The sequence below is a fragment of the Medicago truncatula genome, chromosome 4, assembly GCF_003473485.1.
Source record: "Medicago truncatula cultivar Jemalong A17 chromosome 4, MtrunA17r5.0-ANR, whole genome shotgun sequence".
Classification (NCBI taxonomy): domain Eukaryota; kingdom Viridiplantae; phylum Streptophyta; class Magnoliopsida; order Fabales; family Fabaceae; genus Medicago; species Medicago truncatula.
The window spans coordinates 8,259,682-8,276,470 of NC_053045.1; the positions used below are offsets into that span (position 1 = coordinate 8,259,682).

The 16,789-nt window shown below is 32.2% G+C and overlaps 2 protein-coding genes across 2 annotated transcripts; one reads left to right on the forward strand and one right to left on the reverse strand.

Moving 5' to 3' along the window:
* The first annotated feature begins 6,961 nt into the window (after positions 1-6,961).
* LOC11428155 (O-fucosyltransferase 20) lies at positions 6,962-11,049 on the forward strand. The gene is made up of 6 exons (XM_003604979.4): positions 6,962-8,012; positions 8,434-8,599; positions 8,850-8,939; positions 9,022-9,305; positions 9,680-9,938; positions 10,401-11,049. Exons 1-6 carry the CDS (start codon positions 7,171-7,173, stop codon positions 10,629-10,631), a joined length of 1,872 nt encoding a protein of 623 aa, XP_003605027.1. The 5' UTR covers positions 6,962-7,170; the 3' UTR covers positions 10,632-11,049.
* A 434-nt stretch (positions 11,050-11,483) lies between these two features.
* Positions 11,484-16,417, reverse strand: LOC112416093 (disease resistance protein RPV1). The gene is made up of 5 exons (XM_024782422.2): positions 15,798-16,417; positions 14,559-15,654; positions 14,157-14,432; positions 13,272-14,075; positions 11,484-13,170 (listed from the first exon to the last, which is right to left on the reverse strand). Exons 1-5 carry the CDS (start codon positions 16,265-16,267, stop codon positions 11,530-11,532), a joined length of 4,287 nt encoding a protein of 1,428 aa, XP_024638190.2. The 5' UTR covers positions 16,268-16,417; the 3' UTR covers positions 11,484-11,529.
* Positions 16,418-16,789: the final 372 nt, after the last annotated feature.

The following is a 16,789-nucleotide window of genomic DNA, read 5'->3' on the forward strand; positions in this document are numbered from 1 at the left end:
TAAATTTTTAGCATAATTAGGAACAAGAATACTGAGAAGTAGAGAATGAGAGAGAAATAGAGAGAAGAGAGATGATCTATTATTCTCTTATATTGTCAATTAGGTTACATGTGAACTATGTTTATAGAGAAATATAATGACTTGCTGAATAAGCATCAACGACTTGCGAAACAAGCATAATTGTATGCATGAGTTAATAGTGACCCAATAACCCAATTGATATATGAACATCCACTTATAATATTTATAACACTCTCCATTGAATATTCATCGAGAATATGGTTCATTAAAACTTTACTAATGAAAAACCCACTTGAAAAAAATTCTAGTGAAGGAAAAAAAGTACAACATCTTTTTGTGTGGTAATCTATCTCATTAAAAACATTACCATAAAAACTCAATGAGATAAAACTATGGTTAAGAAAAAAGAGGGCAGAACACATATGTATCTTCCCATCGTAAAGATAATTATACATGAGACGAAGAAAGTCAAATAACCTTTTATACTAGTTGCTCAAAAGTTTTACTTGACGGTGACTTTATAGAAAGATCTGACTTATCTCCATGCTCTTCTCTAAATTAGCACAACTTGATATATTATCTTGATATTGAGTTGTTGAAAGAGTCTCCTTGTAGAACAAGAAAATCACATGTTTTTGTATGACAAATTCATAATCCTTAATAAAAGAGCATCCTCCACTTTCTTGATTATGTTTATGTTATTTTTCTAAGATACAAAATGTATGCTTGACTTTGTTCCGATATCTGCATTTACTAATATTGACAAAAGCAAAATACCACAATACATATAATTAACAAAATACACATCCAGTAACTATTATAAGTAAAAATCCACATTTTAGATTCATTAAATAAATAAAATATGTAATCTATAATAAAGATCACATACATCATTAATTTAATGAATTTAAAATATAAATTTTTGCTTATAATAAAGACCGGATGATGTACGTTAATGTTTCCGTTTGAACCAAGATATGATACTTCATGACCAATTCAAGTTGGTCATTATTTTCGGAAGGACATGATCTATGATGAATTTTGAAATCACATAAATAAATTTTAAAAGTTCTCACTGAGGGACCATTTTCCTCAACAAATCCGTCAGTAATGTGTATTACTGAGGGATTTGATACACTACTGAGGGATTAAATATGCCAATAATAACCAAAATTCTTATAATGACATTAATCGGATAAATAAATTTTGAAATCATGAAATGAAGGTGACATTTTTATTCTTGAGAATAAAACACAAATATCAATAACTACTCATTGTTTTCCTTAATAAAAAAAATACTCATTGTCCTAAAAATATCAAAAAATTTACCAAACACATTTATAAGAATAATATCCTCCAAAATAAACTTATGAGAAAACTATTCTAAGAATAAATTTTAGGTAAAATATATCTTTTAGTCCTTTAAGTTTGACAAAAATACTAGATTAGTCTTTTATGTTTTTTAAGTTTCAAATAAGTCCTTATTACCCTTTTAAGGACATGTTTAAAACATAAAAATTTTAAAAACTTCAAATAGGAGCATTAAATTAACGACTTAAAGGACCTAATTAAAACTTAAAAAAACTTAAAGAACATATTTGAAATTTAGAAAAACTTAAAACTATTTAAAAATTAAAAAATTTAAAGGATTAACCCAATATTATTGTCAAATTTAAAAGATCAAAATATGTATTTTGCCTAAATTTTAAAATCGTAGTCTTCGATAACATAACTCAGTTGACAGAAACGTTGTAATATGTAAGAATTGAAATTCAAATTTTAAATTTTCACTTATTTATTTAAAAAGGTGAATTTTTAGTCGGTAAACTACTTAAAGAAAAAAAGATTAATCATAAAATAATTATACCCCCCTAGAAATCAAAATTGAATGGAAAGGGTTAATGAAAAAATATAAAAGGTGAAGCACCCAAAACCGAAGAACCTTTGAAAGCTGTGAAGTCGTGGCATCAGTTGATGTGTCACCATCGTCCCCGTGGCAGATATAATATATTAGATATGACCAGGATCCAGCAGAGCATAATAATACATATACATTTTATCCAAGTAAAAAAATACTAGAAACAATCCAATATTACTGTAAGAGTTCAGCAATCAAGAATCCAGAAATAAGAAAAACAATAAAGGAGAATGTAGAAACATATTATTAAAACAAGGATCGTGCTAAACCACGTTGCTTGGGCTCTAGTGGCAAGGAGCTCCTTTCAAGTACGTATTCGAGGAATATCGGGTTCCAATCTCAGGGGTAACAACGCTTGGCCAGTGCACATGCCTCTACGCACGATCCAGATTAGTCGTCCATCTTTGGTGAATCGAAAACTGGTGCGAAAAAAAAAAACAAGGATCGTGCTAACAAGAGTTTCTCACTGGAGAGGATCCTCCAGAGATCAGGGAGAAGGTTGTCTCCTATGACTTTTTCCTCACGTGTGATCCTGACTATCTATTAAAGAAGTGAAATAACATGTTTTAATATTAAAAAAGGGAATGGAGTGTAATTAATGGTGAGATTTACTGAGAGGAGAAAACATGAGTGTTTCTCACCGGAGAGGAACATATTAAAATTCTACATAAAAATATTTATTGTTAAACATTAGTAATTTTTAACTTTTTGATGAATAAATTGACACAAGTGTTATGTACGTGTAACTCAATTGGTAGCTATCAAAGATATTATTTATTGAATTTCAATATAACTCTTTTTACATAAGTGTCATGTAAGTGTGTAACTCAATTGATAGCTATCAGAGATATTATATACAGTGATCGAGATTGAAATCTAGATTTTCCTCTGTATATTATATGTGAATCTAATCATTAAACTTGACAAAAGAAAATAAGAAAGGAAAAATACATCTATAACCACATTTTTCAATAATAAACATCTAATATTTTTACTTCATATCATGTGCCTATTTAGCCATGTAATAGATATTTAAACTGGTCCCCTCAAAAAAATAGATATTTATCCTAATGGATAATTATCTAGAATATGCACATGTAGTTCCAAAGAAAGTTTGGATTGAAGACTACTCAAGCAATCTTTCTCACATAATTAAATCTGATTGACCACTTATAGCCAGCCCATTTAATAAAAATGTTTCCCTTTCAAAGAAAAACCTAGGATAATAAGATGCATATCTTGTCAAAAAATAAATATAGATAGATAACAGGATCATCTTAACGAAAATAGATGTAGCACCTGCTAATCATATAATTAAAGGATAATGAGATTATCTTATGAAATAGATGTACTACCTACTAATTATAATTTTTTTCCTTATAAATATACTTTTTTAATCCTCTCTCAAAAAAAAAAATACAGAAAAATTAAACATAAATAGAAGACAAACAGACAACAAGTTGCATCGTTGAATCTTTTCAAATAACAAAATCAATTATTGTAAACATAATAATATATTACATCCGAATATTCATTTCTGCGTGGGGCGATGCGGTATGATAGAAGATGTAAAACACTTATTCATCTCTTGTGATTTTTTTGGCAAACTTTGGTATGACATTTCTCATTGGCTGGGTTACCAATTAGTGCTTCTGGAAAATGTGTTAGACCATTTATATCAATTTGGCACCTTTAACGGCTTCTCTAACAGCAAACGCTCAACTCTTAATCTTATTTGGCTATCTTGCGTGTGGGTGATCTGGCTTGAAAGAAATGCTCGCATATTCCACCAAAAAGAAGCTTCTTTTAATCAATTGTTAAATAAAGTTAAGCTTCAATCATACTGGTGGTTGAAAGCGAACCGACCTAGTTTTGTTTTCTCCTACCATTCATGGTGGTTGAACCCTTTACCTTGTTTAGGAATATTTATGTAGCAGGGTAGCCTTCTTTTTTGTTCTTGTTTTGGCCTTTTGACACTCTTGTAATTGACTCTTTTAGCTTAAGTTTTGGCACTCCTTGTGCTGAAATCTCCATGCTTTCAGTTTTTTAATCCATTTTAGTTTATTAAAAAAAAAACATAATAATATTTATGAATCTACAAGACATAATATTGCTACGTAGATAATATTTTAAACTCTATGTATAACGTCAACAAGCCCTATTGCCAGCAAGTCAAACACAAACCCTATCAAATTAAACTTTATTTTGTGTTTTATTATTGATCATTTTAAAATTAAAATGAATAGTAATTTTGATAATTAATACAGTAATATTTTATTGTGTTGTTATAAAGTTAGGAAAATGCAAATAGCTAAATAGTGTACTGTCGTGGAATGACAGAAGTCTTGAATGCTACCTTTCTTGATTGGTTCATTCATACTTGGCAGCTGGCCTTTACCATGAAACAACACACTTATCTGTTTTTTTCTGTTTATAAATATATATAATTAATACAATTATTACATGTATATATAAAGACTGAAGCCTAACCAAAGATTCCATTCCATTCCATTCTGACTGACATATCATCCATCTTTTTCTTTAACTTTTTTCACACTCCAAGAATACTACAAACTATTTCAACATGTGTTTTTAAAATTCAAATTCTATTGGTTTGTTCTCTCCATGTTTACCATTCTGTATGAACTTTTTCTTTACCATTCTAGCTTGACTCTCAATTAAAAACATTAAAAGATTAAAGAGTTAAATATATTTTTGGTCTTTATAATTATACAAATTTTTGATTTTAATCTCTTTAAAATTTTTCTTTAACTTTTAGTCTTTATAAGAATTTAAATCACTATTTTTGATCCCTATTTTTAAATTACTTTTTGTATTTTTTAATAAAATTGTGCAAAAATGTGTAGAATATTGTAAAAAAAATTCCTCAAAAAAATAGATTTTTTTTAAAAAACAAATTAAATATGATTTTTTAACCTTCAATAATATAAAAATTCATATTTAATTCATGTTTTGTTAACAAATTCTATTTTTTTGGGAGATATTCTTATAATATTGTAGATTTTTCTGCAAAATTTTATTCAAAAATATAAATTCTACATATGAGTTTACTTTAAAGGGGGAACTAAAAGTGAAGATGGGAAAAATTTGGGGATTAAAAGTTGAAGAAAATTTTTAGAGGGACTAAAACGAAAAATTGATATATTTATAGGGATCAAAAACATATTTGATTTAAAATTAAAATTATCTATTAACATATGCAAAATAATAAGTTAAATAAGTTATTTTGCTGCGGAGATAATACAAATGTAAAAATCAAAAGAAACAAAAAAAATAGGAAAATGTTAGATATCAAGAATGATTTTATAAGAAAGATTCAAGAATGACATTGCACAATAATCACCTTTAGATTTCAATCTCATTTATTAATATTTCATAAAAAAAAAATACATAACACCCACCACCCCATGATTTCCGGCCAGGCTGAGATTTTATTGGCTAACATTAATTTCAGGACTATTTCTTGATAAAATCTAAGGGTGATTATTCTGCCATGTCATTCTTAAAATTTTCTTGATAAAATCTTTCTTGATATATAGCATTGCTAAAAAAATATAAGATCTATTGTTTTGGTTTTTTCTCAGCATTTTCTTCTATTAGGTTTTTTTCTTCTATTGTAAAAACAATCTCTTTTTCAAGCAAGACCTTAATTAGTAACTTAGATGGATGGAGAAAATTAAAAATAAAATAAAAAACTTAGATGGATGGAGCAATTGATGATTAGATTACTAATAACAGTATGGCCTAATTTAGGCAGAAAGTTCTACCTAAAAATGTGTTTATTTATCGAAGAAAACGAGCAAAGGCAATGTATGTATTTTTTATTTGTCAGGAAGGGACATAGATATAAAAATAATAGTACTCCCTAACGAGCATACCATAATTATTAATTAAACTACAAAATTCACTCACAAAACGAAAGAAACACTCACTTTTAAACCGTAAAAAAATTCCAATAATACAAGTCCAATATTTTATATTTTTAAAGTCAAGTCCAATAATTTATTATTAATTATTTCTTCCGGTCTTGAAAATAAAGAGAAATAGTACACATGCCCCATTCATACGCCATATTTTTACTATTTGAAATGTTAACGAGTTAATATTTGTTAAAGATAATGTATAATATATGTAAGGTTTAAGGTTTAAATATTGGAGACAAAAAAAAAGATTAATCATAATATTTTGTTTTATATTTTTGGTCAAGAAGTCTAGTGGTTATAAATTCTTCATTAAAGAAAAATAATTGGGTATCCGAAGTTCGAACACTGATCATAATATTTTTGATACTATAAACAAATCAATTATATTCTGCCTTTTTAATTATTCAAATATCTTTCTTCTTGCATTTTTTGTTGGAAAATAATTCATTTATAATAGAATTAATCAAACCAAATTTAAAAAAAAAAAACTATATAGTACTAACTATTAACTCAAAATAATAATTTTGATACCCTTAGGAAAAATGGTATCCTCAGTTGCTGCTGTATCACTTTTTAAAGGCTTTAAATAGTAACTTTTAATAAAAATATGTGTATTTAGTGCATTGAAAATTGACATGTTTGAAGACTTTGATTTGAAATTCTTAAAGAGTATCTGAGACGCTCTTAACAAAACATACCTTATAGCCATTTGTTGGCAGTTTTTTGGTCAAGTAACTTAGTGACCGGAACTCGCACATTTTAAATGCAGATAAGTGAAGTGTCCGAGATTTGAACTACGATCTTATATACAATATCTCTATCAAGTGAATTAAACTCACGGAACCGTTATCATTTTCTTTAAAATTACAAATCAAAACTATAATTGACCAAAAAAGAAAAATTCAAATCTATAACGAATAAACATGAATGAAATGCCAATTTAAAAGAAAACGAGTAAAAATGAATAGCAATGAATGAAAATAAATAAAATATTGTCACACCCATCAGCTCTAATATTTTCAATTCACGCGTATGTATGATCTGACTTTGTTCTTCCCGCCGCCCTTTCTCTCTCTACCATTCTTCCTCTCTCTTTCTCTCTCCTTTTATTCCATTTTCTATAGTGAAAAAGAAAAAAAGAAAAACATTTAACAACTCAAACCCAACACAACAAAGCTTTGTTGTAAAGAAACACTCTTTCTTTCTTAGTATATAAAAAAAACCAAACATAGAAATTTAACAAGAAAAACCAATACTCTTTCTCTCTCTCTCTCTCTTTCATCTTCAATGGCTAAGTCAAAGAACAATGCAAAGAAACTCTCATACATCTCAGTTCCTTCACAAATAATCAATTCCATTTCATCTTCTTCTATTCAATCATTACTTGATGATCAAACTCCAAAGAAATCTTCAACAAAAATTGCATCTAACTTCTTCTTCACCACCTTAACAAAATGGAAAAACCCTTCAAGATTGTTCTTCTTGTTCACACTCTTTTTTCTTGGTGGTTTTGCTTTGTTTATGATTGGTTTCAATCTTAAAACACCGTTTTCTAAAAGCCCATGTGCTACAAATGTTGAAAAGTCCTTAATCTCAAATGGGTTTGGTTCAAAATCTGAACTTAAGGTTGTTTCAATGAATAAAAATGAGATTTTAAATGGTGGTGTTTTGGTAAAATCTGAACTTGGGGTTGTTCAAAACCCTTCAATCTCAAATGGGTTTGATTCAAAATCTGAACTTGGTGTTGTTTCAGTGAATAAAGATGAGGTTTTGAATGATGGTAGTTTGTCAAATTCACTTCCTTTGATTACTAATGTGATGTTGCAAGCAAAGGTTCCTAGTGGAGTTGACTTGGAGGATGAAGAAAAAGGTGAGGGAGTTGAAAAAGGTGAGTTTTGGAAGCAACCAGATGGGTTAGGGTATAAGCCTTGTTTGGATTTCAGTAAGGATTATAGAAGAGAAAGTGATGGGATTGTTAAGAATAGAAAGAGGTATCTTATGGTGGTTGTTTCTGGAGGGATGAATCAGCAGAGGAATCAAATTGTTGATGCTGTTGTTATTGCTAGGATTCTTGGTGCTGCTTTGGTTGTTCCTATTTTGCAAGTTAATGTCATTTGGGGAGATGAAAGGTAAACTATACTATTCTTCTTGTTCATGGTTTGTGATGATTTTAATGAATGAAGCTTTTATGTAAAGTTTAGTTGTTACAGTTTTGGACTTAAATCTTCCTAATGATCAATATTGGAGCATAATCTAAGCCTAAGCATAGTTTGATCTTGTTTCAATATTGTTTGATGAAGACCAAATTTGGATATATATTTAGCTGTTACAAATTTGGACTGAATCTTCATAAAGAACAACTTTGGAGCTTAAGCTTTAAGCATAGTTCTATTCTAGCTATAGTTTCAATCTTTATGTTCTTGATACTGGTTATGTAACTTATGTTTCGTTGTTAATGTTGATTAAATTTATTTCCTTATTTGTGAATGCTAGAAGAGTTTTCTGTAATTTATTATGTTTTTCCTTATTGGTTTTGGTTTTGTTTTGCAGTGAATTTGCTGATATATTTGATTTTGAGCACTTCAAGAATGTTCTTGCCAATGATGTGCGGGTGGTTTCGTCATTGCCATCAACACACTTGATGACAAAGCCAGTGGAGGGAAGCCCTCCCCTTCATGTCACTCCAAGTTGGATCCGTTCGCGCTATCTCAAAAGAGTAAGATTTTTTTGTTAATTACTCTTTCTTATTTTTTAGCATCTTTAGGTTTCAGTCCTAAGTTTTTGTCTACTTTTGCGTTGAAAAATTTGACACAATGATTGCCTCTTTGATGAGAAAGTGTATTAGCTTGTATATATCATGTTAACTAATAAAAGCTTTGACTTCTGTGGAAATAAAAATTTGGGCAGTGAGTGATTGTTGTTCTTGTTGAACTAGGGTTTAACATGGTCTTTGTTGTCCTTTGCAGTTCAACAGAGAAGGTGTTTTGCTTTTACGCAGCTTGGATTCAAGGTTATCGAAGGATCTTCCTTCGGATCTTCAGAAGCTTCGATGCAAGGTACTGTGAAGTCTCTAGTATCTTCATTTGTGTAACAATCGGTAGCATATTCTAAATGTTCTCATCTCACCTATGTTTTCAGGTTGCTTTTAATGCATTGAGATTTGCGAAACCAGTTCAAGAACTTGGAAACAAAATTGCTGAGCGAATGCAAAGCAAGGGACCGTACCTTGCTCTTCATCTAAGAATGGAAAAGGATGTGTGGGTGAGGACTGGTTGTCTACCTGGTCTAAGTCCCGAGTTTGACGAGATTGTAAAGAATGAGAGGATACAACGACCGGAGCTCTTGAAAGGAAGATCAAACATGACTTACCATGAAAGGAAGATGGCTGGTCTTTGTCCCTTGACTGCCATGGATGTTACCAGGTAAATATTAAATTCTTCTACTTTTGTATAGGAGTCTGTTTGGATTCTCTTATTCGAGTTTATTACTGGCATTTACACTTATGAAACTATTTGTGAGAGCTTATGGAAACAACTTATGACATGTCTGCTTCCAGCTTATTCCCACAAGCTCTCCAAGATAGCTTATGAAATCAGTTTAGTTTATATAAAAATAGTTCGATTTTATTTTCTCTTTTATTATAGAAATAGCGTATACATAAACACTTATATGGTAAACACTTATGCTATAAGAGCTTAGTTAAGTTGTTTATCCAAAGATCATATAGGCTTCACTTTTCAATGGTTTTCTGAATATTAGTGTGACGGAGTTTTGTTTATTTGTTTTGGATTTATAGGTTGCTTAAAGCATTAGGAGCTCAAAAAGATGCAAGAATTTATTGGGCCGGGGGACAACCATTGGGTGGAAAAGAAGCTTTGCATCCATTAATCCATGAGTTTCCACATCTTTATAATAAGGAAGATCTTGCATTGCCTGGAGAACTAGAACCATTTGCGAAGAAAGCTTCTCTAATGGCTGCCATAGATTACATAGTTTCTGAGAAGAGTGATGTTTTCATGCCATCTCATGGAGGAAATATGGGCCATGCGCTTCAGGTATGACTATATAATGACAGCAAGAGTGCTTTGCAATTAAGATACTCACATAAGCATTGATGATTGTTGCATAACTATATTGTAATCATGCTTACATATATTGGCCATGCATTCATATATACTGGATTCACACATGTTTTATAAGAAAAGATTGCGACCTTTCAACTTTAGTCCCTATAAAATTTGTACTCACCTTTAGTCTTCATATTTAAAAAAAATAGTGTGCTTTTAGTCCTTAAAAAGGACTGAGGATACAATCAATTATTTTAGGGATGTTGATGAGTCGTGATTTTATAGGACCAAAAACATATTTTCTCCATAAATTGTAATCATGCAATTAAGATAGTACATTGATGGATGTTGCATAAATATATTGTAAATGTAATCATGCATACACTTATTTAATGTAGATTCTTCATTCGACAATTTCTAATATCTGAACCTAAATGTTATTCCTTCCAGGGTCACAGGGCCTATGCAGGACACAAAAAATACATAACCCCAAACAAAAGACAAATGCATCCCTATTTTCTGAATCCTTCCCTCCCTGAAGCAGAGTTTAACAGCATTGTCAAAGAATTGCATCAGAATTCATTAGGACAGCCGGAACTCAGGACTAGCAAGGTCGGGAGGGATGTCACGAAGTATCCTGTCCCAGAGTGCATGTGCAACGACTCACATAATGATTCGTAGTCAAAGATTCAATGCCAAAGCTTTTGGTATAAAAATATTACACGGAAACGGATACTCAAGCGTGGAAGCAAGTAGTACTTTTGGCAAACATGTACAATTTTGATCCCTCAAAAACTACTTGGAGGCTACTTTAAGGAAACCATAGTTCTCAAAAGCAACATTTTGAAGAGCTTAAATGTCAGCCAGTCTCCGCAGGTGTACACGCATTATTCCTTAATATGTACGCAATTTAGGTTTCATTTGATCCATTAAAGGGATGATACATACACAATAGATAATTCTTTGATTCTTTCTAGAGCTTGTATAGGATATATGTTCTTTTGTTTGTTATGTAATTCTTTATAGTATATAAAGCCTTGTACATATATCTGAATAAATGATCAGTTTTGATTATATAAAGCCTGCAAAATTTTCTGATTGTTTCCAGCTCCATCTTCATTATCTACAAACTACTGTACATATACGGATATGGAAATATACAGTAGAAAAATGAAAGAGAAGCCTCCTTATATTTTGATACAAAATTGACATCAATGTTTGACAGAAAAAGCTAGATGCTTAACCCAATTTAAACGGGTTTAATTACGTTCGGTAAACGATTAATGAATATAAGAAAGTGTCTCAATTCTTTAACCATCCACTAAACCCAATCAGCTACAAATTTAGAATGTCATACCATGATTTCCAGTGTTCAAATATTATACAGTAAACGAGAATGAGAACAAGAAGGATAAAAAATGCAGTCATGTTAAAGGATCAAGATCATACCTGAATGCAATTCAAGACAGATCTTCTCCTAGTGCAACTATTTTTGACAGAGACGTAAAACCGTTATGGACAAAGTTATAGACCTTCAACCAACATAACTTTTGTGGACACATTTATAAACATTCTGCCACTACAATTCCTTCTCTTTTATTCTCCTAATAATCTCGCCAGTTCCCCTGCATAAGTTTTTACAAGCAAAAAAAATATGCTTGACAAGCAACCAACCCCACCCTAATATCTTCCTTATTATTGGTATCCTATGCAAATAAAGGCACACAAGTACAAAAAAAAGGCACACAAGTACAAAGAAATAAAATGACCATATAATTAGAGCTTGAATCACCAAGGTCGAAACCCAGAAACTTATCCTCAGTATGCGGAAAGGGTCGTCCTCTGCCCTTATCTTCCCATAAGGTGTGATCTTGAACTTGGTCACTGATCCAAACATTGTCAATTTTCCTAAAATCATTAGTCTTCTGAAGATTAATGTTTCCAATAGATATTTTTCTGAAATGGACTCATCAGTTTGAACAATAGATGCCTTCATTTTCCCATAAGATTTATTCAAGCTCATAGCATCTTGCTCTATCCTCCTCATTAACTCTTCCAAATCAGGATTGTAGTTTCCTTCCTCCAAGGATTCTTCAAGGCTAGAGCTTGAAGCTTCCTCTGTACCTACAGGCTGGCATTTCAATTCAACAATGATTACGCTCAGCTCAGACGTTCCAAGTCCCCAGGCAAGTTGGTTTTGCCTCTTCAACACTGGTTTGTAAAATGGATCTCTCAATTTTATCTCCATGATTCCCCAAAAGCGTCGATGTGTAGCTCCTGATGCATCAGTATACCCTAGTATAATAGGCATACCAATGTCCAAGCCATTTTCCTTCATTAATTCTACCCGTGCCCTCAATATTCTTTCCAAAAATCCGGTTGCAATTTGAAGATCTTCAGGAGATGAATCGGCAAAATATTCTGATATATTCTCTTTGAACATCTCTAACACTTGAATCACATCCTCTACAGAATCTTCATGATCTTGCTTTAGACTTACCCCATAGGAAGAGGAAGAAGTCTCTTCTACAACTTCAGCCTTGGCATTCCTCAAAGACCGCAAAAGCAATTTTAAAGATCCGACTGGACCTGCTTCTGATTCAAATACAGGCAAATGCTCGTGAAACATGTCTCTTGGATTGAAACTTTCCAACACACGTTTCATTTGCTTCCCTGGAGATCCCTTTGGAACTAGACACGACGATGCCATGTACGAAAATGAATTGTGATTTGGAGGTATGAATTGAATATCATCCATGCTTGTTTCTTGCTTGTACACATAAACTCCCCAATTAATTAGAACCAAGTCTGAATCATATTGAACCTGAATGGCCTTCCAGTCATCTCCAAGATTTGCATCAAGGTCCTGCCACTCTTCATCACTGAACAAAACCCGTAGATCACACAATAGCACATGATCTTCCCCAACAATGAAATATTGACAACCCATGCCACAAAATTCTTGGCCATCAATAAATAAATGGAGGCCAACAGTGTGCCAGCCTTTGACTCCAATTAACAAATTTATATCATCAAAGAATTTAGAAACATCGTCCGTCTTTTTTACTGCCTGGAACACTAATGCTATAGCAACGATGGGAAACTTATGGCGAGCCCATAAAAGCGGAATCTCTTGACTGCTAACGCAGTCAAACCATTCTGGAATATCCCTTTTTGGCATCGGCATCACTACTTGTATTCTTTGGATCTCTTGCGAAACCTGTGAAGTCAAAACAAATGACATTAGTGTGTTTGCATCAACATACTACATACAGATTGATGGTATTTCTATTATCTAAATAATGCAGACAGAAGTAAAACCTTGGACCAAAGCACACTTGATGCATCTAAAGTTAAGGATTTACAGTGTCTTGCATCGATCTTCTGAATACTTAATGGAAGTTCTGAAACTTCCGTAAGGTTTCTGCAAAAACTCACATCAAGACTTTTCAAGTGCATAGATCCTCTGATGCAATTTGGGAGGGATACAAAACCATTGTGTGAAACTTTCAAGTATGCCAGTTTTGGAAAATTTTCAATAATGGCATTAACATCTTCATCTGATAGATTAGCCTCGCTAAAATGAAGTGCTTCTAAATTTGAATATTTGTTTGCCACTGAATGGCGTTCGTTGAACCGTTGAAATGATTGTCCAAGTTGAGAGCAGCCATCAATTTTCAAAGTTACCAGTCTTGGAAGCAATAAGAAGCTACTTGAAAGATCTTTAAGCCCTTTACAAATTGACATGTCTATATACTCAAGGCCTGTAAGGTTAAGAATAGACTTTGGAAACTCCTTAATGGCAGTACTTATCATGTGAATCTTTAATGGCTTATCCATCTTCTGCATTACTTGAGGGAAGTATTCAAATTTTTTGCAGTAATTGAATGAAAGCACTTGAAGGGAGGGTAAATATATTTTTGGCACAAAACTTTTAAGCTCAGTGCACTCAGAAGCACTTAAATACACCATATTAGGCATAAATCCAATGGATATATCAAACCTTACCAATTTATGGCATTTATCAAGTGTAAACACTCTTAAGTTTTTAGCTCCAGACAAATCAGGAACTTGAGTTATGGATTGACTATGGGAGAGATTGATGAGCGTTAAATCCTCAAAAATCTGCAAAACAAAATATAATTGAAATGACTAGAGAATACTCAATTATGTTAATTTATAAATCCTTATAGCTAATAGGTGTACCTGAAAGGGCTTTTTCAATATCATAGAACTATGAGGTAACTTGAAATCAACAATTCTGTATGGATAAAAATTTAGTGGGAAATCCTTTGAAGGGTAGCACTTCCAATCGAGTAGCCGTAAATTATTTGGCAAATAGCTAGGTCCTGATGAAAATAATGTATTCCTTACAATCAAAATTCTGAGGTTTTTCATCTTCTTAAAGGCAGAATAAGCCCAATAATCTACTTTTTCTTGTTTTGGGGGATGAAGCATCATTCCTTCTACTTTAGTACTTCCCTAAAGAAAATACATGAAAAATAAAAAATACATTAAGAACAAAATTCTTACCAATAGAACTTAGTACATGCCAAAGTTCAAAAATAAAAAGGTCTATTAAGAAAGTAAAGATGATATAATTCTTACCAAATTTCCTTTCAGTACATCAAGAACATCTTTATGAGACCACAATCTGCTACGTTCACCAGGGTTTGATGTTGATTCTTTCCGTACAATCTCTCTACCCATGTCTTGTATTAGATCATGCATTTGTAGCAAACCATTTTCATCAACAGTTATGAGACATTTACTATTAAACGCTCGTATAACTGGGTAGAAATCACAAGCGTCTAGTATCCTTTTAGCATAATCCCATCTTTCCCCTTTGAAGAAACACGCGATGTCTAGAAAAATTTTCTGGTCCAAGTCAGATAGGCCTTTGTAGCTGATTTCCATTACACCTTGAATCTCAGCATCTGGGACCTTTCTATATTTCTGAAGTTCAATATCCCATTCTTCAATGCTTTTACCTTTCAAGTTGGATCCTATTACTCTTAAAGCCAATGGAATACCCTTTGCATAACTTATTGCATGAGAAGATATTTTTTCAAAGTTTTCTACAGGTCTGCTCATGTTAAAGGCATACCAACAAAAGAGTTCAGTGGATTCATGATGATTTAGCTCTTCGAGTTTATATGGTTTAATTTTAACATCATGCTTATGTAGAATATCTATATCTCTTGTAGTTATAATGATAATGCTACCAGAATTAAACCAATCATGTCCTCCAGCAAGTGATTCCAATTGTTTTACAGAATCAACATCATCCAGTATCAGAAGAACTCTTTTGTGAGAAAGCCTGTGTTTTATTTCAGAGCTTCCTCTAAATGAGCTTCCGAACACTTGTGTCGCCTCACCTATCTCATTCAAAAGTGTCCTTTGGAGATTTTCCAGACCACCAATGCTTTCATTTGATTTTTCTCTAACATTAGCAAGAAAACTCGCAGCTTCAAATTGATGTCTGATCTTGTTATATATATGCAAGGCAAACTGGGTTTTGCCTATTCCGCCAGCTCCGTAAATTCCCAACATGCAAATACGTTCACTAGAGTTGATATCAATAATAGATTTCACCTGTTTGAAACGAGTATTGAGGCCGACTAGGTGTTTGATTTGTAAAGGCACGGTCGGTAGTTTAGTAGAGATATCTCTGACAATCTTTTCAATAAACTCAGATTCATAGCTGCATAGAATGACAAGATGAAGAATGAGAGATATCAAAGGAGCGCGAGGAGAAAATGATTCAACTAAAAAAGAGAGAATCTGAGAGAGTTGATAGTTTACAAGTCATTTTCCTTATAATTAGTTAAATGTTTGGGGACTTACACATCGTCCTTGCAATGTAATCCACTGAGAGCACAAACTCGATTCAAAGCCAACTTCCATGCTTTCACCTTCTCCGATTCCCTTCCAAATCTCTTTTCATGTTTCCTAATAGCATCTTCATAACTATTTTTCTGATACCTAACATCGCTAGGTTCCATCTTATAAAATATAACGAAAACCGATTTTCCATTATTTTCATAACAGTCAACGATCTTAACAAGTTCATCAAGGCACCAAGTTGAAGAAGCATATTCTTTACACAGCACAACGATTGAGATTCTAGAAGCTTCGATTGCTTGTAGGAGTGAAGGTCCGATTTCATGGCCGATCTTGAGGTTTTGGTCGTCTCTGAAAACGTTGATTCCTTGACGGAGAAGTGAACGGTAGAGATGATCGGTGAAAGAGTAGCGTGTTCCGCCTCTGAAACTCAGAAAAACATCGTGAGTGAAATCTTCGTAGTGATTTGCCATTGATGAAGATTATGGTGAAGTTTTAATTTTGAGTTTTGAGGTTTATGTGTAAAATTGTAGAATGGTTTAAGTTTTAAATGAAGTGTGGAGCTTCAAAAGTCAGAAGAATGCGGGATTACAAAGAAACGGTCTACATGATGATGCAGAGTTAATTGGAAAGTCACGTACTCAACTCTCTATTTTTTTTATATGAATCATGGATTTGACTTTAACCGTAAAATACAAAACACTCCATAATACTCAACATTATCATAATATATATACTCCTTCCATCCCAATTTATAAGCAAAAAACACCAATTCACACTTACTAAGAAAACTATATTTGAATAAATAATTAGTTTTATTTAATGCAAATTGCATAATTATTGAGTGCATTCCACGAAAGGCATGCTGCCATCTAGAAGACTAGAACTCATGAATCAGAACTTGAGCCACTGTAGTCATTAAAAAAAGTAGGACTCCAACTCCAACTTGTAATCATGCAATTAAGATGGTCACATTGATGGATGTTGCATAAATA

What these genes read in the sequence shown, in the direction of transcription:
- LOC11428155 (XM_003604979.4), top strand. Translation starts at nt 7,171, where the DNA reads ATGGCTAAGTCAAAGAACAATGCAAAGAAACTCTCATACATCTCAGTT. An exon ending in TTCAGAAGCTTCGATGCAAG is followed by an intron (nt 8,940 to 9,021) that starts GTACTGTGAAGT and finishes CTATGTTTTCAG; the next exon opens with GTTGCTTTTAATGCATTGAG. An exon ending in ACTGCCATGGATGTTACCAG is followed by an intron (nt 9,306 to 9,679) that starts GTAAATATTAAA and finishes TTGGATTTATAG; the next exon opens with GTTGCTTAAAGCATTAGGAG.
- LOC112416093 (XM_024782422.2), bottom strand. Translation starts at nt 16,267, where the DNA reads ATGGCAAATCACTACGAAGATTTCACTCACGATGTTTTTCTGAGTTTC. An exon ending in TTACATTGCAAGGACGATGT is followed by an intron (nt 15,655 to 15,797) that starts GTAAGTCCCCAA and finishes CATTCTATGCAG; the next exon opens with CTATGAATCTGAGTTTATTG. An exon ending in TATTGAAAAAGCCCTTTCAG is followed by an intron (nt 14,076 to 14,156) that starts GTACACCTATTA and finishes TTTGTTTTGCAG; the next exon opens with ATTTTTGAGGATTTAACGCT.